The sequence below is a fragment of the Lepisma saccharinum genome, chromosome 18, assembly GCF_977018435.1.
Source record: "Lepisma saccharinum chromosome 18, izLepSacc3.1, whole genome shotgun sequence".
Taxonomy (NCBI): domain Eukaryota; kingdom Metazoa; phylum Arthropoda; class Insecta; order Zygentoma; family Lepismatidae; genus Lepisma; species Lepisma saccharinum.
Window position 1 is genome coordinate 82,195 of NC_139246.1, and position 26,721 is coordinate 108,915.

Consider the following 26,721-nt stretch of genomic DNA (forward strand, 5'->3'; position numbering starts at 1 on the left):
AACACACGTACGTAACAGCAGTTAGTCAGCCATGTAGGTAGGATGGGAACACAGCTCCTCTAGATATGTGTCAAGTCCTTATGGCATTTTTAACAGTTATGTAATGTTACGTCTTTTAATCCAAAACTTTTTTACCTAATCCTGGACGAAATATTTTATGTGATGATTAAAAAGAAACCTGAGCGTAGCTCTGCGAAACGTCGTTTACAAGATTGTTTTAACAACGATACTCACATAAGTGTTTATTATATTTTTTTCTTTATTATAATAAAGTGAGTAAATGCACTATGTATAAAATGTAGATGGGGATGAGTGACGATATGATGAAATTGACAAATGAACACTCACAAACATCCATGCCCAGGCTGGGATTCGAACCCGGGACTCCTGGTGTGGTAACCACTCCACCACGGGGCTGGCAATATTGGTGTGAAATTAATGAAAATTTTCATAATTTGCGGGATATTTTGACTTTGGAAATGTGTTAGGTGGTATTTTGCAGCCAGTGAGATACCTGATTCTGGACAAGTAACAACCAGCATCAACTCAAACTGAAAAACAAAATTAACAATAATAATAATAATAATGAGAACCAGTGCCTGTGTGTGTCCTGTAATGGCGCGTGACTCTGGATTTTGAGAAGAAGACTTTCTCGCACGAAGGGCACTTGTAGTAGCCATCCGGAAGCCTCACTATCTCCAGATTAAGCAGCTTCTCCTTCTGCAAAAGAAATGTCAGGTGCTCAGTTAATTGAAGCTCATATTAAAGGGAGTTCATTGCATTTGAATATTAAAACAACACACACATGCATCATCATCATCCTTGGCCATTTCCTGTCTCACAAGATGCACAATTATGATGATTAGGGAATGGATTTTAAGGTGCATCACCTTTCAAAAAATATAGCTGTTTTCATACAGATTGTTTGAGATATGTATTTTAGGACATGAAATCAAGTGAACACACTTTGTTGCAACTTTTCGTGAGATTAGCACATTTATTCCCTCTTGGATGCTTCAGCTCCTTTACCATTTTCTTTCATGTTTTGTTAAAATATTGGACAGAAAAATAAATTATTTTCACTCTTCTTGAGCAGCTACATAAAATCCTATAGTCTCATTTTGTAGAGCAGAGCGAGAGCTATAAACAGGTATAATATAATCATTACAGCCCCAATAGTTCCCAAGATAATGTTATTCGCTGAGCTCAAAGCGGCAGTGATGTACATTAAAAAACAGAAATGTTGAGCGTAATCCAGTATACAAGTTGATTGAAGCCCAGTAAATGCCACGTTTACTTCCTAAATACTGGTTACTTTATGTAACTATGTTATTTGCTATTGTTGAATAAAGAATGTTAACGTAACTGCCTCAGAAATGAATAAAGGCACTTTATCAGAACCTTTGTGCAAACATTTTCACAACCTTTTTCCCCCTTTCCTCGACCATAATTTTGCACCTTAAAATCCATTACTAGGGGCATGCATATTTCGTTTTTGACGAAAAAAATGAAATGTCAAAACACACATTGTAGTGTTAATTTTTCAGGTTATTGAAAGGTGCAAGATGCATTTTGCTACCATGTTTTGTCACGAAATGATGCGAAATGAACTGCAAAATGTGAAATAAACTCTTAAACACGAAATTTAGGGTTTATTTACCGACGTGACACCTTCTGAGGTCTGAATTATCCTGAGAGTTATGCAATTCACGGAAAATTGATTAATTCCGCTGTTAATTTTGGAGAATCAAAAATGGGCTCCATTGCACAGAAAATAAATAAACTTAATACACTGATAACTACATAAATGTGCTATTAGAAGTGAAATGTTAATTTTGTGTAATAAGTGTAGTTTTTAAATCAAATTTAAGATTATATTCACAATATTAAAACCAAAATGTCTTTTTATATACCACTTTCCATCCATTTTTTTCAGAGCTGTAACACCGAAATTTTATTTTATTTACCACTTTTGAACCTGAAATTGACAGTTTTTGTACCGGAATTTTGCTTTTTTATTTACCAAAATTATGTGCCTCTATCCATTACCTAATATTGGTTAAGTGAAAATGAGGTTAACCAAGGATTCAAATTTCTATCTCGGACATCATGCAAATTCCTTACCACTAAGCTATCATAGTCAAACTAGATACGGAGCACAGTGAAGTGTTGAAGCATTGGCACAAAATGTCCACACTGAGCCAAATTTTAATTTTCTTCAAATATTTTGACGGAAATTTCTTGGCTAAATGATTATTTCATTAATTCAAATTTCATTAATAATCCTACATAAGTACTCCACGATCTAAACCACAAACTGAAACATTTTAATTCCTAATGTTATCAACTTTAATGTTAAAGACATTACACACAAAAAACATAGAAAAACCTAGAGAAAAAAGGAAAAAGAAAAAATAACTTAATCCAGTTCAATAACATACCCCACCAACACACACACCAGAAATATATTTACATAAAAAAGGAAACATCTTTAGTGGATAGCGGTCCAGAGAAATGAATATTTATCATTTTCAAATTTCTGTCATTCTTGTTCCATCTTGTTAGATTTGAACATATCTGGCGATAATACAAGGTGGCACGGGGCAGCGAAGTCCCCACAAATAAAATGTAAAAATATATGTTGAAACCTCTCTCAACGTCTGTGGAAATAGGAAACCAATCCTCTAAGACAACAATGACAAATTAAGCTGAAACATTCTATTTCTGCAATAGTTGGTGTGAGAAAAAAAATTGTGATTTACCCTTTATTTTACTGGCCTTCTTATACTAGAAACTATATTTAAAAGATTATTTTTGTGAGATTGTAGAATTATTTCTCTTGTAGTCTACAGTTATTACAAGAATAAAAACACAGTTTTTCGTTGTGACATTTCAGGAGAACACACACACCAGACATTTATTTTTAGTTTGATTGAAGATATAGTTATAACAATGGTTATTTTTTTTTAACAAAAAAGAATCAGTTATACAATGGATGTTGTCAATGTTACATTGTTGTAATATAGCAACTTAACTGTGAAATAAGCAGTCTGTGTTGTTTAAATCATTTTTCTCTTAAGTGAAATACAAAGTGATCATCAGAGGTATCCATGCTGCAAAAACATTACTTGAAATGCTTTGAATTTTAACATTATTATTGTGACTTGCCTCCAATTGCCACAGTTATATCAAAATCTGCAACTACAGTATATGTATGGAAGTGTAAGCGTGTTGTGTGTTTAACTGCAAGAATGGACGTTATTCACATGAAAACAGCTTAAAGTAATTTTAAATCATTTACACTTTTGCCTTAAGGGAAACCTCTGCTTCCTTCATTTCTATCCTTATTTCAAAATTACTAAAACCTGATTCAAAATTAATTTAAGGGCTCGGGTGTTAAACATGTTAAGTGATATTTTGGTCATTTCTTAGTTCATTAAGAAAAAAGGTTATTAGAAGCTATACTGTAGATAAATTGTTTATGCGTTGTGTTTACCAAATTCAGAAGGCTTCACTGAGTACAATGCAAATTGTATGACATGACAAACTCACTCGAAAACTGAAGGATGGCACATTTTACTTTGTAACTCAAAAATGACCAAAATGTCACTTACCATGTTTTACACCCGAGCCGTTAATTTGTGAACAACAAGCATATTCTATTTGGAGTTATGTCTACATTTTAAACCTAAAATGCTTTTATGATGCAAAAAGCAAACTAAAAATTTTATTTTAAAAATATGAAATATAAATAGGTGTCGATCGGACTCCATGTAAGCTGGGTTTTAGAAGAATACTTGCAGGTTTGCAAATTGCTACTGGTGTGTGCTAAATTTACAGTAACATGCAGCTCAACACTGGGAGATGACAGGCACCATCAACACTGTCAGTGTTTCGCAAACAAGACTCCATTGCAGTATTAGTGAAAATTCATGCTTAGCAGCTCAGTTGGTAGAGCAATGACATGGTATGACAGACACCTGGGTTTGAGTTGGGGTCAAGCCTTAGGTTTAAGAAATGCATAGCCAAAGTGTCAGTGCATTAAAAACAGAAATCAGTAGTAGTGCAGTTAATGTACCATGCACTGGATTTCAATATATAATTAGTAGAGGCATGCATATTTCGTTTCTGACAAAAACATGAAATGTGAAATAACACACTGTAACGTGAGATTCATTTACACTCCATGCTTTAACACGAAATGATGGAAAACGAACTGTAAATGCAAAATAAACTGTTAAATAGTTTATTTACTGATACAACACTTTCTAAAGCCTGAATTATCCTGCAAATAATACAATTCATGTAAAATTCATTTAGAAGGAAAATGTTTATTTTTGCTTAATAAATGTAGTTCTTAAAATCAAATATTTATGGTTTATATTCACAATTTTAACTCTAAAATGTGCCAGTTTTTGTACCAAAATCTCAATCTTTTATTCACCATAAATATGTGGCCCTAATCATTAGATACCCCTTCCATGCTTTTCACGGAACATCCCTTGGACTCTCACCACGTTCCCTGCATCGCCAGCGTTCCTGGTGTCTTCCGCTTTGACTTGGAGAAAAGCCTCGGAGCTTTTTCCATATTTGACGTAATCCACGCTGCAGGTATCCTCCGAGCTGTCAACCAGTGGGTTGGAATTCAGAGGCGCATCGTCATACTTCAATGACAGCAGCTCGCTTCCATTTTCTGCTCATGAAATAGACAATGAGAAATCCGTGATATCTGTGCAGGAACGAAAACTAGAAGCACTCTACAGAACTTCCACCACTCTCAAGTCTCTTCCACATTTTGACATTCTGGCTATCGGACATGTTTCATTACGTGGATAAGGCAAGCAACAAACATAGTTCCTAATAGGTAGGGGCATGCACAGGGCAGGATTAAGACAAAATTGGGTTTGATGCTTGAAATCTTCGGTGAACAATAAACACAATGACATTATAGTTACGTCACAGCGCAAAGAATAATAGTAACTGTATAATAAGTAATGCTGTCTAGGCATCCGAAATTGGGGCTCCAAATTTCACTCTAAGATTTATTTTCAGGTTAATATAGCAAAGAAAAATGTTTAGCTTTCGGAAAATTCTCGTCTGTTTTCATCTGGGCCTAATGCTGCAGCCCAGAAGCACGAAATATGAAGTAACACATTCTAATGTTAATTTTTCATGTTTCTGAAAGGTGTGAGGTGCAGTTTCCTACCCTGTTTTGTCACGAAATGATGCGAAGTGAACTGCAAAATGTGAAATAGACTCTTAAACATGAAATTTAGAGTTTGTTTACCAACACGACACTTTCTGAAGTCAGAATTATCCTGAGAGTTATGCAAATCACGGAAAATTTGTTAAATCTGAGATTAATTCTGAGAAGTAAGAATGGATGCCTTTGTACAGGAATAATCTTAATACATACGCTACATAAGTGTGTTATTAGAAGGGTTATGTCTATTTCGTAATAAGTGCAGTTTTTACATCAAATTTTGGATTATCTTCACAATTTTAAAACCAAAATGATATTTTATATAACACTTTTGATTCAATTTTTCACCGCTATGACACCAAAATTGTATTTTATTTACTGCTTTTGAACCTGAAATTGACTCTGTTTTTGTTCCGAATTTTTGCTTTATTATTTACCAAAAATATTTGCCTCTACTAATAGGCAAAACATTTTACTTCAACGAGTCTTTGCCGTTCTGTACCAGGCCAGGCTCTGACTTCAACACTTCTAAATTTTTCCATGGTCATTTCAGTGATAATTGGTTTCCTCCACTGCTGCTCAAGGAATGGAAACTGGAAACCAGATGAACATAAATTGCGATGAAACCAGAAGTTGGCTTGGGTAACTCTCAATTGTTTATAACAGTTGGGCTGAAAAGTTCGTAGGCTGACTCATAGATGGCATTACTAGAATTAAATCCATGTGATTTTTACTTAGTACTAACCTTCAAAAGATACGTGTATAAATTTCACAGCTGCCGGATAATTAGTTCGTGAGATATAGCATTGTGAGTGAAGCAGCTTTTGTTATTGTGAAAAAATGGATAAAAAAAAGAATTTCGTGTGTTAATAAAGCATTGCTTTTTGGCGAAAAAAAATACTGTTGAAGCCAAGGCTTGGCTTGATAAACATTATTCGGACTCTGCACCAGGAAAATCAACCGTTGAGAAGTGGTTTGCTAAATTTAAACGAGGCGAAATGAGCATCGAAGACGATGCACGCAGTGGACGCCCCAAAGAGGCTGTTACCGACGAAAACATCAAAAAAGTCCACAAAATAATTTTAAATGATCGTAAAGTGAAGTTGATCGAGATACCTGAGACTTTAAAAATATCAAAGAAACGTGTTGGACATATTGTGCATGAATATTTGAACATGCGAAAGCTGTGTGCAAAATGGGTGCCGCGCGTGCTCACAATCGATCAAAAGCAACAACGTTTTGATGATTCGGAGCAATGTTTACCGATATTCAACCGTAATAAACACAAATTTTTCCGTCGATATATTACAATGGATGAAACATGGCTCCATAACTACACTCCAGAGTCCAATCGACAGTCAGCCGAGTGGACTGCACGTGATGAACCGAATCCAAAGCGTGGAAAGACGCAACAGTCGGCTGTCAAGGTTATGGCATCAGTATTCTGGGATGCGCATGGTATTATATTCATCGATTACCTCAAAAAGGGCCAGAGCATCAACAGCGATTATTACATAGCGTTGTTGGAGCGTTTAAAGGATGAAATCACGAAAAAACGGCCCCATTTGAACAAGAAAAAAGTGCTGTTTCATCAAGACAATGCACCGTGTCACAAATCAATGAAAACGATGGCAAAATTATATGAATTAGACTACGAATTGCTTCCCCATCCACCATATTCTCCAGATCTGGCCCCCAGTGACTTTTTCCTGTTTGCAGACCTTAAAAGAATGCTCGCTGGAAAGAAATTTAGCACTGATGAAGAGGTAATCGCCGAAACTGAGGCCTATTTTGAGGCTAAAGAGAAATCGTACTATAAAAATGGCATCGAAAAATTGTATGACCGCTATAATCGTTGTATCGCCCTCGAAGGCAACTATATTGAATAAAAAAATCGAATTTTGTCAAAAAAATATTTTTTACTATGTTAGCCTACGAACTTTTCAGCCCAACTGTTACATTGGGGCACGTTTGAAAAGCATGTACCTGAAACGTTCCCATCCTGAGAAATATTATATTATAAATATAAAAAAAAAGTAAAGTGCTCCCCTGTGCATTGCATCATCCCATGAAGGTATATAGGGGGTGAGGGGTTAGAGTCCCACACTTTCTTGATCTCGGCCAAGCTGGGGGTGAATCAGCACCATGCCCCTGGCTGCCCTTAACACCCAGAGTTTCCTCCAGGTACCCACTTTATAGGATGCTGGGTGGGTGCTGGAGCTGCTTGAACAAAATATATTATAAATATAAAATATAAATATTATAAACATATATAACCAATATTATTTCTAATGAGTTACTCTTTGTTTCCTAATTTCAAAATTTGTAGGATGTAAATATCACAAACCATGGCATAAGAAGAAAATATCACAGGATGCACATAAAATGTCTGTGTTTGGTAGTGCAGGGGTACACAATCTGCCTCGAGTGCCAAAATATCTGCTGTGTACATGGTTGAAGGTCTGGACTTGTTATCTAAACGGTTCTTGTAAGATCAGAGACGTTTCTCTTTCATTTGCTGTATTGCTAATTGCTCTGTATCTGTAAATTTCAAAAATGCAGTCACGTGAAACCAGATAAATATTTATGAATAACCCTGTACTTCAATAATGGTAAAAGACACTGAGCTACTCGATCAATGAATATGCATATTTTTTCTCACAGATACTCCTCACCATCATGATGTACTTAATGGAGCAAATTAAGTGATGTTAATTAAACCAAGTGATCTAATGGTGAAGACCATGAAAGCAATAGTTGCTAATATTGTTACCTTTATCATCAGAAAAGTTATTTCCTTGGCCCAACCAGTTGGAGGGGTCCTTGTGAAGAGGCTGCTGACCAGCTCCCTCTCCTTCTGCTTTTGCACCAGCGCCAATCGACAGGGCGCAGCACTCCTCCAAGATCAGCTGTGGAAAAGGAAAGTCTCAGCACTGACGATTTCAGTGACGTAAATTAACAATTGAAACCAACTGTTTCGTCACCAATGGTTTCTTGGCTCAACGAATCGGAATTGATACGCTACTAAAAGTCACCTCGGTGGATGAGGGTGTTCATTTGCCAGGCTCATGATCTCACCATCCATGGTTCATTTTTATTTATGTATTTAGCTAAGTCTACTTCATGCACAGAGAGGGTAATCAGGAATGTCTAAAGGGCCCCTTGATTATAAGGTGGCCCGGTGCAAGGTGTTTGGGTGTGGCCCTCATCACTGCAATTAGCGTATGGTGACAGAAATAAAAATACCAATAGATTACTAAACCACTCTCTTCAAGTGTCTTCCCATAGATGCAGCAGAAATGTAAACTGATTTGTCCATTGAGAATGTAAATGTTCTGTCTCAAAATTGTAAACAAATCTAGATATCTTGGCTTTTGTCTATTTAGCATGCAATTGATAAATCTCTGCTTTCGTCTGATACCTACCTACAATCAATATTCATATATCGAGAGTCTTTTTGGTCCATGTACAGAATTTGGAAGCAGCCACGTGAATGCAAACTCCAACAGCCAATGAAACCTTGCAACACTTGCATTCTAACCTCAGTCACTTGTGAGAGCTGCTTAGCAATAGTAGTGGACTTCGGTTCTTACTTTTGTTGCTGAACGGACAAAAATTTTGAATAATAGTGGAATCAAAGTAGTTGATTGATTGAATTTATTTGATTTACTTTATTTCTCTTGTAGTTTACGGTCATTACAGGCTTGTAATAACTGTAAACTACAAGAGAAATAATTCTACAATGCAAGCAATGCATACATACAATAAAAACTATTGTTTTACTTTCTAATGAATGACAAATTTATAGTGAAATTGTTTCATCTCCATTACAGAACAACTATCTAATCTCATTTCTAAATGCTCTGTTCTAACTGGTGAATAGAACACTGGCACTCTCAAATCAAAGCTAGTGTTGCGTGCAATTGTTTTGTCTGAAATGTCAATAATTAATTACAGCATAAATACCTAACAAAACACCTACTTCTTTTTAGAGAGGCTTCAACATATCAGACTTTGCAATGATACATACTTTCAATGCAATGCTGACAACGGGCCAATAAATATATCATGTCAAACTTTAAAGGTCTCTCCTGAAAATAATGAAAAATTGGACATAGAAGATTTACATTATCAGTGGATAAATAATGAAATGCTCATCATCATTGGCATAAGTGGGCCCAGCCCAGTTTTCCCCTTATGGTTTTTTTCAGAAAATTTTGTAAATTATTGCTTTAAATCCTTGTGAAAAACTTGTAAAAATAAGTCTCCAAATAACTTATAATTAGCCTTTTTTATTACTTTGTAGTAAAACATAGGCTTTAATGTTTAAAGTTCATTTCATGGTGTTTCTGGTCTGAAAACACATTTTCATAGTGCCTATAAATGCCTATTTTGCTTAATTGCACCTTAAAATGCCTGTTTTGCCATTTTTCCTTGCTTCAGCTATTTTTATGCATCTTCGTCTTTCCCTACATTGAAGAAGATAAGCCTTAGTTTATGTTGAACTGGCTGAAATCTGGTATTCATCAGATTTGAGTGTCTCAAGGCATGTCAGACTTTTGAATATACCAAATGTCGCATAATCAAGATAAGCAAACTGGACAACCTGTTGGTGACTGAAACTTGGGCAAAACGACGCCAACCCACCCCTTCGTTTTTTATACCTGAAAGCATGTAGGAGTCGATCAATACTTATTTGCTTTGGAAAGGAAGTTATCTGTGGAGATATGTTCATGTGTTTAAAAATGCCAAAGCACAAGGCGGCCAGAAGTGGGTTATTTAAAAAAAAAAAAAAAATGGTGCAGAAGCTTGTTTCGCCAGTGACGGGAAATTTGATTATTGTTATTTAGCGTGGTTTTTCTCCTTTAAAATATATTTTTTATTAAAATGGTTCAAATTGTTTTTTCATCATTAGTTGAACAATTATGCACACAACGATCGTTAGCACAAGTTATTTTTTGTGGGAATTACTTTAAGTGACAATTCCCTGCAAATATGAATTTTGATAAATATAGTACTAATAGTTTGTTAATCGTTAGTGCACTTTTATATGTAAACTGTAATGCTAACACAATATAACTATGAATTGTACGAAGAAAACTGAAATAAGTTCAAGTCGGAATGCTTATTTTAGGGTGCCTTTTAAGAGCCTATTTTAGTGTCTTTCTTATTTTATAGTGCCTTTTTAAGTGCCTATTTCAGAGGTTTTTAGTGCCTACTTCGACTACGTCAATTATTTGAGTATTATAAGTCACACTGAGTTTCATCAATCGATTTTTCCAAATCATGCTAGAAGTTGAATTCTGACAGACAAAATGAAGTATTTCCAAAATATGGTTGAACATAGCTTATAATTTTGAAATAACTAGTGTGGTGGTACTTTATCAGTCACTTCCTTATGTGGGGGACCATGCATAGTGGCACATCACAGTTCCACCTAAAACCAATTGATGCAATAAATTATTGCATGTGTAAAACATACAAAGGAAAATTGAGTACATTTTATTGAAAGTTCAAATTTAATTTCTACACATAGTTTTAATGCCCTGAAAGTAGGATAGACTTGTCTACTGTGGCGTAATATCGGAAATATGTAACATTTGTAAATACATTTTTCATAACTCAAAATATGTTCAAATGTTTCTCATGTTCTCTTTTCTTTCCAATACAACACATTGTGGTAGCTTCAACACCTGCTTATTTATATCTGGTTTATATCTGTGAGCTCTCTGCTCATGTTAGTTTTTAAAAAATGCTAACTGCTGTAAATTTAGAATCACTTACATAAAATTATTTCTGTGGTTAGAGAATGTGATAAACTGCAGTTGTATTGCATTTGAGCGCTGTACATTTTTTCCCCAAAATTGTCTAGAATACATTTCCAGTGTGTACGGAACTAAAATCAGTCATTTTAGAGAATTCATCACTTCACAATTTTGCAATGGTATAATCACAAACGCTGTAATTATGGTAACTGTCATAAATGTAAAGCATATCTGAGTTGCAATTTGTACAGTTGTGAGATAACGTGGAGGATTTGCCTCAAAAATCAGTCAGCACGTTTAAAGATGGCACTTTTTATGCTCAAATAAGATAATTTGGACTGCACATGCAGTTTAAAGTTGTGCCTTCACAAAGAATGTGAAACTATTCCCTTTTCAATGGAGATACAGAGACTATTAAAACAGCTACAATTGAAGATTCCATCGTAACCCAGCTTACCTTAAGTTCAGCCAAAATAGTTTGGAAATTCTGCCAAAATCTCTTTTCCACAGAAGCACTAATGAAGGAGTAATTAAGGCTGTAGCTCTCCAGGCATTTGGCTTCCTTCAGCTGCAACAAACCAAATGACATCACACACCAATGTTTAAACACGGGTCAAAAAAAAATAATTCCTGTATAAATGGTCAGTTTTGCACCACTTAAAAAACACACAAACCATGCACGTACGGAGGACCCTGAGGGAACATGGCCCCTCCAAAACTTCCCCATGTCCCCCTAAAATTTTCCATGGTTTAGAGGAAATTTCACTTCAAAATTTTCAATGACCATCCAAATTATTACTTTTTCTTTCAAACTCTGTATGTACATGGTTATTGTACTTGTTGGAACATAGACAAAGTTACATATAAATGTAATAATAATAATGTATTTATTTAAAACACCACTACTAAACATTAATGAAAACTTGACAGTACAGAAATTGTGTGGTAGGTGTGAAATGTATATTTATTATTTTACACTATATTAAAAATTTCAGTAACAATACAATAAACAATGTGAAGATGATCACAAATTACATAAAAAATAAAAATGTCATGCTTAGTCTCTGAAGCTCAATATATTTTCACTCTCTTTAATTCCAATACTATGGAATCAATATTATTCATATAACTTATGTAGCTCCACACACATAAATACATTTTCTTTGTATAAAAAAAAAAGAGAATTGATGTTTAGAAGGAGTTCTCAGAAATTTTTGGACTCCAGACACACTAATTAATTGGCAACCTTGAATACTTGTAGAATGCAGGAAATACAGTTCTCTAAAATAACAATTACCAGTTCTGTATATCGGAGACACATTAAAATCGGATATTTTGTGTTTCGCAAGTATTGAACATAGTTCAAGGTGCCATTATGCTTTTTACACGAAAAGAAACACAATTTTTCACATAGAGAGTCATTTTTGTGGTACTACTTTCGTATAGGTGAAACACCTATAAATCATTTATTTCACACTTTTTTACATTGCTAACGTACTATTCTGCACAGAACATTTCTTTAGATGTAATAATGAATTTCTAATGAAAATAATGTATTTTATTTCTTACATTTACGAGTACTTACTGTTCTTTGTTATTTCGATTCTGTATCACACATTATGGCGATAGCGTACTGGGTCATTGTGCGTTGTGCGAGTGTTTTGTCGATTTATGCAGTGTTGCAACCTTGTTCATCGAAAAATACCTACTTTTGTGCCCTGATTTGAAATTATGCTAATACCTCACAAACCAATGACGCATAGCCCCAAAAACCATTCACGAATACCCAAAAAAACATTTACGGATCGCCTCAAAAAGCATTTATGGATAGCCCCATGAACCATAGCACAGTTAAAATTTTGTTCGTAAAACAATGCGATACAGTTTTGGAAAAAATAATAATAATAATAAGAGTTTGGTATATCGGAGACACATTTCTTCATTTTTACACAAGAAACTACTTACGGAAATGAGTTTCTGCAAGCTTTCCAACATTCGTCGAGGTATTTTCTTTCATCGTGGAATATATTTGACCGGGAAATCATGTATTTTTCAAGCGAAATAACTCACCGACGCACAATTGCCATTGCTTTCACTACGTGAATTGCATGCTGCGTACGTTTGATAACGTAAGCCCCTATCAGTGTTTAGAACCCCTTTTTTTTTTACTATGCTTGCCTAACCGAACCAAACCTAACCTAACCTTATCGGAAATGGTTTGTGGGGCTATCTGTCAGCTACCATGCATAATGGTTCGTGGGGCTATCCGTGAATGGTTTGTGGGGCTATACGTCAGCTACCTGTGCATAATGTAAAATTTTCACACATAACGAACACGATAGTAGGTATTTTTTGGTGAAGAAGGTTGGAAACACTGCATACCCACAACATGAGTCATGTGCATACCCACACGTGCCCGACATAACGTGTGTTACGGAACCGAAGAAAGGAATAAAAAAAATCACTCTGTATGTGAAAAATTGTCTTTGTTTTCGTGTAAAAAGCATAATGGCACCTTGAACTATGTTCCGCAATACACAATTGGGTAAAACTGTCAAAGCCGGGAATCGGCTGTAACTCGTTTATTCTGTAATTGTTGACATTCATACTTACTTATTCTGCATTGCGAAAGATTGTTTAACAAGGGATTTCGCTTATTTTTAACGAAATTAGTATCTATTGGCGACATATCGAGTAATTATTGTTTGTTCTTTTCTCACTTCCTGAACATGCAAAAAGGGGGGCAAATCTTGACTAGCGTTGTGTTTCAAATGGCAAAGCAGGGTTTCAACCTTCCTAACAGAAACATTTCCGCATAACCCCGAAAACAATTCCCACATAGCCCCAAAAACCATTCACGCATTAGCCCCAAAAACCATTTGGGATAGTATGACCATCCACAAATAGTTCCACAAATAGTTCCAAAAATCATTCTGGATTGTATAACCATCCACTAATAGCCCAAAAACCATTCACGATAGCCCCACGCACCATCACGGTAAGGTTAGGTTAGGTTGCTTTAGGTTGGGCAATATAGTGAAAAAACTGTGTGTTTGGAAACACTTACCGGGGATTACGTCATCAGATTCTCGCAACATCCGGTTCAAGTACATGGATGGAAATGCAACAGCTTTCGTGCATCTGACGGACATTATTATAGGAAAATACATGAATTAGCAACCAAATACATTGAAAAATGCAAGAAAACACTTCTACGACCTTCCGAAATTACACAGAAACTCAATTCCGTAAGTACTTTCTCCTGTAAATTTGAAGAAATCTAATTCCCGGCTTTGACAGTTTTACCCACAATTGGTAAGTACGAACCATGCGAAACACAAAATATCCGATTTCAATGTGTCTCAGATATACAGAACTTTTACCAAAAATAAATTAACCTTCACTTCTTGCAAAACAACGGCGTGGTTGAAAACACTGACAGGTGGTTACATCATGAAACGTACGGGGGCTATCCGTGAATGGTTTTTTGGGGCTATCCGTGAATGGTTTTTGGGGCTACACGTGAATGGTTCTGGGGGCTATGTGTGAATGGTATTTGGGGCTATTTGTCAATGGTGTGTGGGGCATTTTTCGGTTAAGAAGATTGGAAACACTGTACACCCACTGATCCACGACGCTGTGCCCGCCATAGTGTGTGTTACAGAAGCGAAAAAAAGGACGAACAATAATTACTGTTATGGACATTATTTATTAAAATTTCGGTAACCACCAAACGTCTCTAATTCCCTTATTTTCGTATTTTTCACATTGATACTTACATATTCTGCATTCGTAAGGATTCTTCTATTTCGCGTTTCGTTTTTTGCAGGCAAATAATCTCAATTTTCGAAATATGGAGTATTTTTATTTTCTTCGCTTTTGCTTGCGTTACACGCGATATGGCGGAGAAATCTTGACTAGCGTAGTCCATGATCAGTGGTTATGCAGTGTTGCGACCTTCTTCATAGCAAAATATCTAGGTACTAGTATGAAGAATACGTAAGTATGAATGTGGAAAATACGAAAATAAGGGAATTAGAGACGTTTGGTGGTTACTGAAATTTTAATGATATGGATAACAACATAGGCCTTTAGCCTAAAAATAAACTTCAGTCTGCTGACGTCAGAACGCAAGGTAGCAAGAGTGTTGTGCGATAAGTGATTGAAATAAAACAAAGCAACTGATTGTGAAACAGGTACACGTCTCATACTCTCACTTAATGGCACGTGGATAGGTTAGTAGGGCCACGCAAAGGTTTCAATAGTGAAAAAGATAGCCCCACGAACCATTGGCGCTAGCCCCACGAACCACTGGCGCGTGGATAGGTTAGTAGGACAACGCAAAGGTTTCAATAGTGAAAAAGATAGCCCCACGAACCATTGGCGCTAGCCCCACGAACCATTGGTGCTAGCCCCACGAACCATTGGCGCGTGGATAGGTTAGTAGGGCCACGCAAAGGTTTCAATAGTTAAAAATTGGTTTCGAAAAAAATATTCGTAGCCCCACACACCATTCTCGGATAGCCCCACGAACCATTGGCGCTAGCCCCACGAACGATTCACGGATAGCCCCACGAACCATTCACGGATAGCCCCACGAACCATTCACGGATAGCCCCACAAACCATTCATAAATAGCCCCACAAACCATTCACGGATAGCCCCACGAACCATTCATGGATATCCCCACGAACCATTCACGGATAGCCCCATGAACCATTCACAGATAGCCCCACGAACCATTCACGGATAGCCCCACGAACCATACATAAATAGCCCATGAAACATTCATAAATAGCCTTAGAGATACTGGGCGAAAGGGGGGGTTATAGCCCCCATCAACCTCACATTGAGCACGCCACTGATCCTGTGCACGTCATGTTGTCGCAAGTTCGTAATCAGAAATGATGAACAGTAACTCACGTTTATTTACGTTCGAGAACTGTTACACAGTTACAAAATCGCGTATTTGGAAACACTGACCGGTTGTTACGTCATGAAACGCTCGCAAATATTTGGTTCACGTAGACGGACATCAAGGGAACAGCTTTCGTGCATTGGAGTGACATTAATGTCGAAAATTACATGATTTACCGGCAAAAAAATTTCAACGAGGTGAAAACAAACTTCCAAGACCTTCCTAAAGTATAAATAAACCCATTTCGGTAAGTACTTTCTCCTGTAAAATTGAAGAAATACGTTTTGGGGATACGAAAATTTTACCCATTATTTTCGTGAGAAAAGCAAAATGACACACTACACAATATTCCGCAATGCACAATTGGTAAGTACGAAAGTAAAAAATGACGAAATAAACGCGTGAGAGGTGTTGTTCGAAGATATAATTGATACCCAACTCTCACTTGGAGGAAGGGAACAAAAAACTATAGAGGATGGTGGAAACTATATTGGCTAAAAAAAAAAAAGGGACACTAAGAGAAAAAAAGATCTAGCTATTCAGACGTTTATGTAGAACTTTTAATTTTGGGTGTAAGTTTGTATTTAAGGGGGATAAGGTTTTTTAATATATTAACAAGATAATAAAAGATAAATGCAAAGGCATTTTTCTACTTACGAATGATAGAATCCGTGAAAAATAACTCAATAGTTTCTGTATGAACATACTACAATTATCCATACTTAAAATATAAATTGCGTGTATACAAATTACGTTATTAATATGGAGTCAGCTGACTGATTTGTGTTGATCCGTCTCGTCCCCGATACATTTACACTTGTTTTGTAATTAGTCCTCTAGTGCTGTGATATTTATAAAACAATGTCCGCTAGTTTTCTGCTAAATGTAATTATTTCCTTCATATATGATCGGTTACTTTCACTGAGCCTGACTTTATGTAACAAGAAAATGCTTATTTTGTTGTGAGGAAATTATTTTCTTTGGATTTGGTGTCACAGCAGGACAAATCGCCAGTACGCATAAGGATTTGTCAAGGACAGGGTCAACGAAGTTAGTAATAAGGTGTGTTTTATACAGCGTATATTGATAAACCTGTAGCACCTGCTTGTATCTTCTGTAAATATGCTGTATAAAGAAACAAACTGCCGGAGTATTAATTGAAGTGAGTGTACAGGGTCAACGAAGTTAGTAATAACACAGAGAAGATAATTTTATAAAATTATCTTCTCTGTGGTAATAAGTTGTGTTTTATACAGCGTATATTGTATTTGTATATTGTATATTGTATTTGGAATTGTATCTTCTGCAAATATGCTGTATAAAGAAGCAAATTGCCGGAGTACTAATTGAGGCGAGTTTACGTGCATAATTCAATGAGGACCACCAAGCAGCAGCGACTTATTTCAGAAGCATAGAATAGTTATACTATTCTATGTCAGAAGTTCGAAAACTGGACAAATTTCAGGAGAGGTACAATGCGATGCACAAGTAGTATTTGACGCCATATTGTCTATTTTTCTCTTCCATCCTATATATTTTTAAGGACTGGATTTTTATGTGTGCAGATGCAGAAATGATCAGAAGCTTGTTTGATGAATTAGTTTCTGAAAAAGCAACGAAATTGCCAACTGCGTTAGTATGTTGCATGTACCCACAGAAGTCAAGCAAGCAAAAACAGAAACAGTTGACTATTCTATTTTCACGGATAGAAGTTGAAATAAAACTGTTGTTCTTATTCCCGAAACACGGTTTATTTAATCCGCAAAACATATAGGCTACACAAAGTTATATTATTATTATTAACGAATTCATTATTACTTGACTAGATACACCGCTCCAAATACAAAATAAAACCACTTGCATTTCTGGATGCAGAAAATACAGTAGCCATCGCAGGTGACGTCATACTATTTCACAGAGATAAGACAGGAATTTCGTCAGAAGGTATCTAAAATAAGAAGACATTTTTATTATTGCAATAAGAATTCCACCCGGGTGACATGCATTTTTGGCGCTCTCCTACTTTCAACCTTCCTCAATGAAAAAACCTAATCATGTTATATACTCGTATTTACGGTTTTAATCGGAGCCTTATTTTTTAAAAATAATTTGTTACTCTTAGAAGCGCGTTTATTGTAGGTAGATATATATTTGTAATTCTTACATAAAAATATCAAGATAACAGACATCTCTTAGCTTAAATTGCTACAGTGATTTCAATTAATTCTTGCATGCACAAATCCAACCCTTTTAAAAACAAATAGCAGGGCGTCTGACTGTCAAGCGAGATACTCGAATTCGATTCCAAGGGTGGATGGATGGGGCCTCGCCGCTTTGTAATCAAGGGGTCCCGGGTTCGATACCCGGTGGAGGCACATAGTGGTTCGGATTCCACTTTAAACTGTAGGTCCAGTCCCGATTAGCCTTTCTGTGTATAAAGTGGACTTAAAACAACAAATCAATCAATCAATCAAACCAAGGGTGGATGACCTAAGGTCGGAATTTTTCCGGCCTTGTCTTCCCATTAAGCGGCTCTGGAGCTTACCCATCCTCATGTCATCTGGAGGCCATCCTGGGGGTAGGGGGTTACAGACGGCCGGAGCGTGGTGTTTATCACATCACCTCCAAAATAGCCGAGATGGAGAATGTGTGGGCCCAATATGCACGGGAGACTTTGCCTTTTAACACTAGTGTACTGTTTTACTGTTGTTTCTTTCCGGTTTAAAATGGCTTCTGCTATACTGGAAATTTCAATAAATAAATAAGATTTTGGTGCTACTGACGATGGGCGCGCGGCCCTTAAACCGCCCCTGCTTGGATGAAGGAAGCCGTGGGCGGGACCGGAGAATCGAATGTTTTATCACAGCATAAGACTCACGAAAACTGCACGTGTGAAAGATCAAAAACTAAATGAGTGAAGTTGCCCATTTTTAATCACACAAAAAATTGAAGGAAAAATCACAGTGTTGCTCATGCTTGTTCGCGCTTCCAGGTAATAGAGATCGCAAAGATTGTCCCTTGGTGTGACGAGATTACAGTGGCGCAGGAACGGGGGTACTGTACCCTCCTAACTCGAATATTCTAGTTGTACCCCTTTTACCCCTCCCCCCCCTCAGATACAAGACGCTACTGTCAAATAACCTAGTATTTTCTAATCGCTCAATAATGTAAGCATTATTTTCCTTACCACAGGAATTCAAACCATTGTAAACTTATTCTACATGTACTACATTGTGTTTGCTTCTAGTTAGTTCATTGATCTGTGTGTTTGGAAATATTTTTAAGGAGATGAAAATTATTGAAAATGTGTGTGGAACGATGGAAGGAGCTAAAGTTTACTTTCAGAAAATCACGCTGTAGTAGAATGCCCCTTCGTGTAACGGGGGTACATGTTTTGTAAACAAGGGATCGCGTCGATTCGAATATATAAACGTGCATCAGAAGAGTAGCCTGTATGACTGACCTACTTTCATTTTGAATTTTTCAAATGGAATTTTCCGAAACGAAATACTTCCACAATTCCTGCCTCGTCTTGTTTTCGAGAAGCGACACGACAGACCAATTTTGGGGAGTACAATGTATCTCACCGAATATTTTTTAACTTTGTCAGAGGGTGTTCGGAAAGCTGTATTTAAACCTATATATTAAGAGATGTTTTGAATAGAGATGGTAAGAGACAAGAAAAGTCTCATATTTCGAGACGAGACTGAAATAAATATCTGCAAAATCAAAACGAGACGATACTTGATGTCTGAGACGATCTCGTTCGAAACTTTGGTATCACATTTGAAGAATTTACTTAAAATAAATTTAAATTACTGTGTCTTATTCAGAAATACCAAGCGTATATCTTATTCATATTTCAAATAAGTCGTTTATTTTGTTTATTGTAATTGAAATGTTAATCCATTAGTGACAATTGCGAGCCTGTGCTGCCCGGTTTCATCAATTCAGGATAAAATGGTTCGCAGCGTCGAACAAACTGTAAAGCAGAAAAACGTTATTAAGCAAAGTTTTTGCTTTAATGACCCTATACGTTGTGCAAGTTTGAGTTGTGACACATTTGTCTCATCTCGATACCATTCCTAGTTGAAATGGATCAGCGATATTTCCTAGACATTAAAACAGGGTGCTATTTGTGATTTTATCAGAAGGGGAAGGATTTACCTATGAATTAGATATGCTTAGAATCAGTGACGTGCGGTGATGTGGACACTTGGGGTAGCAATCAGTGGCGTGCCCAAGGTGTGGGTCATAATCCGCCCCTCCTAAAAATAGAACGTCAAAGAAAGGAAAGGATTGCAAAATGAGGAAGGACTACTGAAAAGAAGCACGTGTTAATCCCACCCACTTTCGAAAATCCAAAACAAGCTGATTTGACTATTAAGCCAGAGATCCCGGGTTCGAACCCCGACCTGGGCATGGGTGTTATTTGTGTTAGTCCCTGGTGGCTCAGTCGGTAACGCGTCTGACTACCATGCTCAAGGTCCCGGGTTCGATCCCCGGCCGGTTCAAATCCGGGAACTTTTCTAACGGTGGAAGCGGCCCCGGCGCCTACCCAGCGTCGAATAACATGGGTACCTGGGGGAAACCCTGGGGGGTAAAGGCGGTCAGGGGCGTGATGCTGATCACATCACCCCCACTCACGACCGGATCAAGAAAGTGTGGGGCGTTACCCCCACACCCCCTATACGCCTTCATGGCGTGGTGCTATGCACATGGGAACACTTTACCTTTTTTTTTTTTTTACCCTTCATCAATTTTATCCTATCATCTTGACGATTAGCCAAAAGTGTAGGAAAAGCGAAGTAAAACAAACCAAATCAAACAATCAACCAATCAATCATTTGATTTATGCTACTTAGCGTCGCTGACACATTTGGTTGTTTTCCTGGAAAAATTTTAGCCCATTTTGATATGTCGCACGACCCCCTTCCCATTTAAATTTCTGAAGTTGATTTCAAGATGGCGGAGATCAAGATGGGTGACGTCATTATGGTTCCCCCTTGGTTAGGCAACGATTGGGTTTTCACCACGTTCCATGCCGCAGTGGCTTTGTACTGGGGGTGTTAAGTGACTTATTGAGCCACCCTGTGTATATATATATATATATATGTGTGTGTGTGTGGGGGGGGGTGTAAGGTTGAATTTTTGTAACCCCCAAATGAAAAACGTTCATGCGCCACTGGATGAGAACCCCTAAGAAGCGAGAGAAAACGCAAAATCCTTTGAAGTTTCAGGACTGCATGACTCGTAGTTCCACGGCTGTTTTCTAGACCTTCCTTTCGAGTTGTTCCCAACAGAATTGTTCTCACGAGCGGATCAATGTTCAAGCAACGGAACGAATGCAGACGAATCGAAAGAGTGATTGACGTGCTAAACCCACATAACTGAATAACTATAGACTATTTTAATCAATTCTTATGAGCAATTATAGGTTCAAATGTTAATTTGGCGCTAACGGTGGAAGCGGCCCCGGCGCCTACCCAGCGTCGAATAACATGGGTACCTGGGGGAAACACTGGGGGGTAAAAGCGGTCAGGGGCGTGATGCTGATCACATCACCCCCACTCACGACCGGATCAAGAAAGTGTGGGGCGTTACCCCCACACCCCCTATACGCCTTCATGGCGTGGTGCTAAGCACAGGGGAACAATTTACCATTTCTTTCTTCTTTTGTTTCTAGAGAAAGTAATTGAAAATTGTGTCCAATGGACCACCTACCTTGGCTTTCTTCACGTTCGGACGCCCCTTGTGAAAACAAACCGGCTCCTGTTCAAAAGAACAAAAAAACATTAGCTACAAGATAATACTTTACTTGTGATTCTCATGAATGTAACTTCTGTTCACAAGTATGAAAACGCTCTAATTGTAACATTGCACATTCGCTTCGAAACCATTGTTAACCTGTGTAACATTAAATATCAGCCTGTCGACCATCGAAAGTGCTGAAGCGTCCCCACAGAGGAGCAGGGGGAATTCGTTTCCTAAGATGGTGGACTCTTGGTCGGTGTTCATGATATTTTTCATATTTCTCTCTCTCCCTTTCATTCGCTATTCCTTTCTTTCTTTCATTTCTCATTGTTTCTTTTCTGTATCCTCCATCATCTCTTTACTTTTCAATCCCACTTCCTTCTCTATTTCCTCATCAGTCCTATTCCCTTGCTCTTTCTATATTTCGTTCAAACTTTTATTTTTGTGTCCTTCATTATCTCATTTTTTTCTCAACATTCTTTTCTCATTTATAGCCTTTCTTTTTCTCATACTCTCTTCCTTTTCTCTTTTATCCTTCACCCCGCTCTCTCTCTTTCTCATACACTCCTTAGAGATATTTCTTTAAAGTATGACTTAGGCCTTACTCTGTCATTTATATTTTCTTTGTATTTGTGTTATTTAGCTTCGCTTTTCTCCCACTTGTCGCCAAGAGCGACGCTGAGGATGAGCGATAAGATGACAGCCATATACAGACCGGGACTCGAATCCGGGAACTTCAGTGGCGAGTTCGAAAGTCGACCCTCTCCGTCCCCGGGTCGGGACATGTTTTTTGAAAAGAAATATATTATAACAAAACCTACTTCTTTTATTGCCGTTGTCTACACATATTTATTTCTATTTTTAGCATTCATACGTGCCCGTAGCCAGAATTTTATTTCGGGGGGGCTCATCCCTTATGAGCACGGGCATAGTCAGAAATATTTGTAAGGGGGCCCGGCCGGTACATAAAACTTGATTAGTGCAAATAATAATGACAATAATAATTATTTTATTTTACAATAATAACTATTATAAGTTATTAAAATATACCAATTTCAATTCAAATTTATTGTTATTATTACATAAATGAAGAGACTTTGCCATCCGTGAATCAGTGAATATCTAACTCAATTGTTGTCCATTATTTCTCTTATATTTTGTACAGTTAGTGTACTGAAAATCATAGTTATTGTATTTTATTACTTTTATTAAAAAACAGATTCTTTGAGCTGTCGAACTATTTGAGGGAACGTACAGTCACGGACAGTTCTGTTCTGTTTGCGCAGACGCAAAGTGTTGGTCTCGTCTCGACAAGTCTTCAAGTGTCTGAACTTTTTAGAAATTGTACCGCAAATGAACTTGGAAAACGAGAAAGTTAACTGACGCACTCACCGTTACGCCTTCCGCCCCTGGCTCACACTCGAAGTTCCTCGTGGGTTCCTGCGTGAAAAAAAGTAGACATTATGCAAGGATGTAAATTTACAAGGAACATGAATATTTTTCAACACATGGATGAATGCTTGAACGATTGGATTGTCGATTGTCCGGGAACAACTCTTGCAGCTACATTCCTTACCATGGACGTCCGCAGGATTTTTTCCAGGGACGGGCAAGGAGGGTATTTTTTTCCAGGGGGGAGCAAACGAAGGCAAATTTTCCCCCAAAATAGTGTTGTTCCCTAAAAAACATTGCTTAAATTTGAATTTATGGTGTTCATGCAATAATTAACACATATTATTGTGGCTAAAATGAAATTATATGTGTGAAATACATATTTTTATGTTAACTTTCATTTTCCAGGGGGGGCACGGCCCCCCTTGCCCCCCTTCCGGACGCCCATGTTCCTTACGGCCGCACAGACCGACCTCCGAGGCACCAGGGGATTATAGACCTTTTCCCGTGATCTTTTTTATTTCATTCTCCCTCTCGTCACATTCATTAAAATTTTATACATCTTCATCTTGGGTGACAGCTTATTGCTAGTTTTAACATTGCACGGAAGGAGGTGAGGGGGGAAACACCCTCCGCCCCTCCCTTTAATCTGCTCGTACAGGTGGGGAACACGAACATTCATTGCGGTTTAAGGGGAGGAGATACAGTTACGCACCAATTGTGCATTTATTTCAATATCGCCCGAATGGCCACTGCTACTAAAAGAAAACCAGAGGCGTGGCGTGCATGTAACCGGTGTTACCGCAGGTAACAGCAAAATGTAAAGAAATTAAAAAGTTTTTTCTTCTCAATAAAATAACAACATTGTGAAATAAGTTAACCGACAGCGTTGCAGTTGAGTGTATATTGCAGAGAACATTTTTCCTGCAGCCGACAAAAGCGAAGAGACAGGCCGTTCCGCTACCCTCAAGAGGCAACAAGAGGAAAGGGCGCCCGCCAATGCAAGGGAACAGCGGGGAAAGACTTGGAGGCAAGTGTGCTGCGGGGTTATTCATATGCCTGTTTAGGGGCCCTGTTGCCGCTGCGGCCTACCGGATCAGCAAGTGTTACCACATTGGATTTCCAGAAAAGAGCTAAATCCCGCCTAAAACGAGGATACTATTTCTCTGAAGCAACAAGAGCTAGACTGCAAAGCCAAAGCTGGATTTAACTACAACTGAGACCATTTAGTAATAGACGAAAAGATAAGTACTTGATGCGATTCGTGATTTGGACAAACCTTGCTCCAACAAACTATGTTGGCAACGGTAGAACGTACATCTGGACTTCACTTCCACCGCTGGAGGAGAGGAATTCTGTCGTCTGCTCAACGCAGAAACGTCAAACTGACCCGAATGTGTGGTTCTTCTTCCCCTTTCCACCTCTTTGCAAAGAAACAGAGATGGTTGACAAGGCTCGACTACTATTCACTGGATTTTCGCGGTAACTCTCTCATGAGTGGTAGTTCTTTCTAGGAGTGATTGTTGCTAAATAAATCATTGAGCGGATTGAAAAAAAAAAGAACGAAATGAACAAGAATCCAGATCAAAGGCATGTTGTTGTCTTTTGGGGGGGAGGGTAAGGTGGGGATAATAACGTCTGATGACCGTTAACACTTTTGAAAAAGTCACGCCACCCCACTGAGAGAACCCTGGATGTACCCAAGAGTATGAATTTCTCTCCATGTTGCAAGTGGGAGCGTTTTTTTTTATGTTGATTATTAAGCTGGACACGATGTTTGAAAAATATGATGAATAAGAATTTTCGGAATCCCATGTATTCCTTATGGGGAATGAACTTCAACATCAGCTTACGGCTATTCAAATGGAAGTTTCGACTTTTCCGCTGGTGAAATGCATCTTCAAACTGCCCTCTTCCCTTTGACATATTTTTCTATTCCATCGAAGTTTTATATTCCCAAGAGAACGAATCAAATGATATTTCCATGTGATCAATGCTTTTCTCCTTGCCTCCTGGCAGTATTGCCAAACCTGATGCGCATAAAAGAACTCAATTTCACCTTAAATGGAGTTAAAACTGACTTTCAAGGAGCTAGATTTACGAAGGCTGGATAAAGTGCTTTCTTAGGGTAATGTTAGTTGTCAAAGAGGTGGGGGCACTGCTATTATCGTAAACTCTAAATTGATGACAATTTATTCTTAGTTTTCAACATCTAGATTCGGCGGCATCGCCCATCTCAATAATCCACCGACGGTCGTATGAAGTCGAAAATAAAGAATTCCCTGATAACAATATTATGTCAATTTTACGTCAAACACGGCGGTATAAGGAAGTAGCTGGGGAGATAAGAGGGAGTGGGGCGACGCAGCCAATATAACAATATCATGTCACGTGCAAAATGCATAATTATGACAAAAGTTGGTCTATATGGGCCGGAACCAGTGATGGCATCATAGTGAGGCACGGGGGTGAGCGTCCCAGTTCACAGCCTAACGAGTGCACAAAGGAGCCAGATTTGGCTCCAAGAGAGCTAAGTTGGCACACTGCCACGGACGGAAGAGCTTGGGAAGAGTCCCGTAGAGACTCAAACGTCACCTCACTGGTACACGCTGGACTCCATTTTGCAGACTAGCGAGGCTCTGGTGTCTGAATCCATTGGACTTGTGTTGAGCGCCACCATCTTCATTTTCGCGATTAGCCAAAACTGGTAGAAAAGCGAAGTAAAAAAAGAACCAATTAGTCAATCGAGCATCATTAAGTGATTGGTTTATTTATTTCACGACGTTCTTCGCTTCGGCCACTTTCGACATCGATGATAGGGATGAATAATGATTGGATGAGGCAATCGGAAATTCATCTCGTTAGACTGAGAGGTGTACTACATGCAATGCAAGGGAGGTTGCCATTTCACTACCTTCCAAGAATATCACCCGCTTCACTCCACATCAAATCACTCAGAAAATTTTCAGAATGACACCAACCGATTCAGATTTTAATGAAACTTGGTGCATTTGTTAATACTAACAAGGTATGCACACATGCAAACTTTTCTTTTCTAGACCTCATAGTTACTGAGAAACAGGAGGCTAAAGTTTCAGAATTTTTGCATTGCTAAGGCTATGGTGGTAGCCTGCTGTGCTTAACAGAAAAAGTTATATCTCAGTGTCAAATGGACATATCACTTTATTTTTTTTTCTAAAGTTCATAGATATCGTATATTCCATTTAAAAAGTTGTCACCAAGATTCCTTTGCACTGCGTCAGAAAAATTATTGTATTGTAAATAATGTTGATTTCCTTGTGTCAACGTCTGACATTACTAAAATTGCATTATCACTAAAAGGCACTGCAGTTATGACATTTTTTTCTTAAAATTTAAGCTTAAAGTATGTTCTAAAAGGCTATAAAATAAAATTAATGACTTTTTTACTGCTTCTGTTAATAAATCTTCATTAAACTCAATTTCATGTAAATGCATATGGTTCATTCCATGATAAATCATCACAAAAAATAGAACTTTTGAACCCAACCATTTCAGATTTTTATGAAATTTGGTAGGATGGTAGTAGACATGAAGTAATTTACATATGTAAAATTTTAGCCCTCAGTGATAGACGGTACCAACATTTGAACAAAGTATGTACTTACAAGGTCAAATGGAACCATTCATACCTTTGCTTCCAATTATGG

The 26,721-nt window shown here is 37.6% G+C and overlaps 1 protein-coding gene across 5 annotated transcripts in view; it reads right to left on the minus strand.

The window, feature by feature from the left end:
- The window catches only part of LOC146002324 (uncharacterized), a 60,735-nt gene that overhangs the window by 21,794 nt on the left and 12,220 nt on the right, over positions 1-26,721 (minus strand). For 4 of the 5 annotated variants that reach the window (XM_083140037.1, XM_083140036.1, XM_083140035.1 and 1 more), the window contains 6 exons: positions 23,033-23,080; positions 21,611-21,658; positions 11,426-11,536; positions 7,977-8,112; positions 4,515-4,693; positions 594-720 (listed from right to left, as the gene is read on the minus strand). In XM_083140037.1, the coding sequence (XP_082996163.1) occupies positions 594-720; positions 4,515-4,693; positions 7,977-8,112; positions 11,426-11,536; positions 21,611-21,658; positions 23,033-23,080 (649 nt within the window). The remainder of the gene's footprint in view (positions 1-593; positions 721-4,514; positions 4,694-7,976; positions 8,113-11,425; positions 11,537-21,610; positions 21,659-23,032; positions 23,081-26,721) is intronic. The other variant, XM_083140034.1, reaches the window with a different exon arrangement.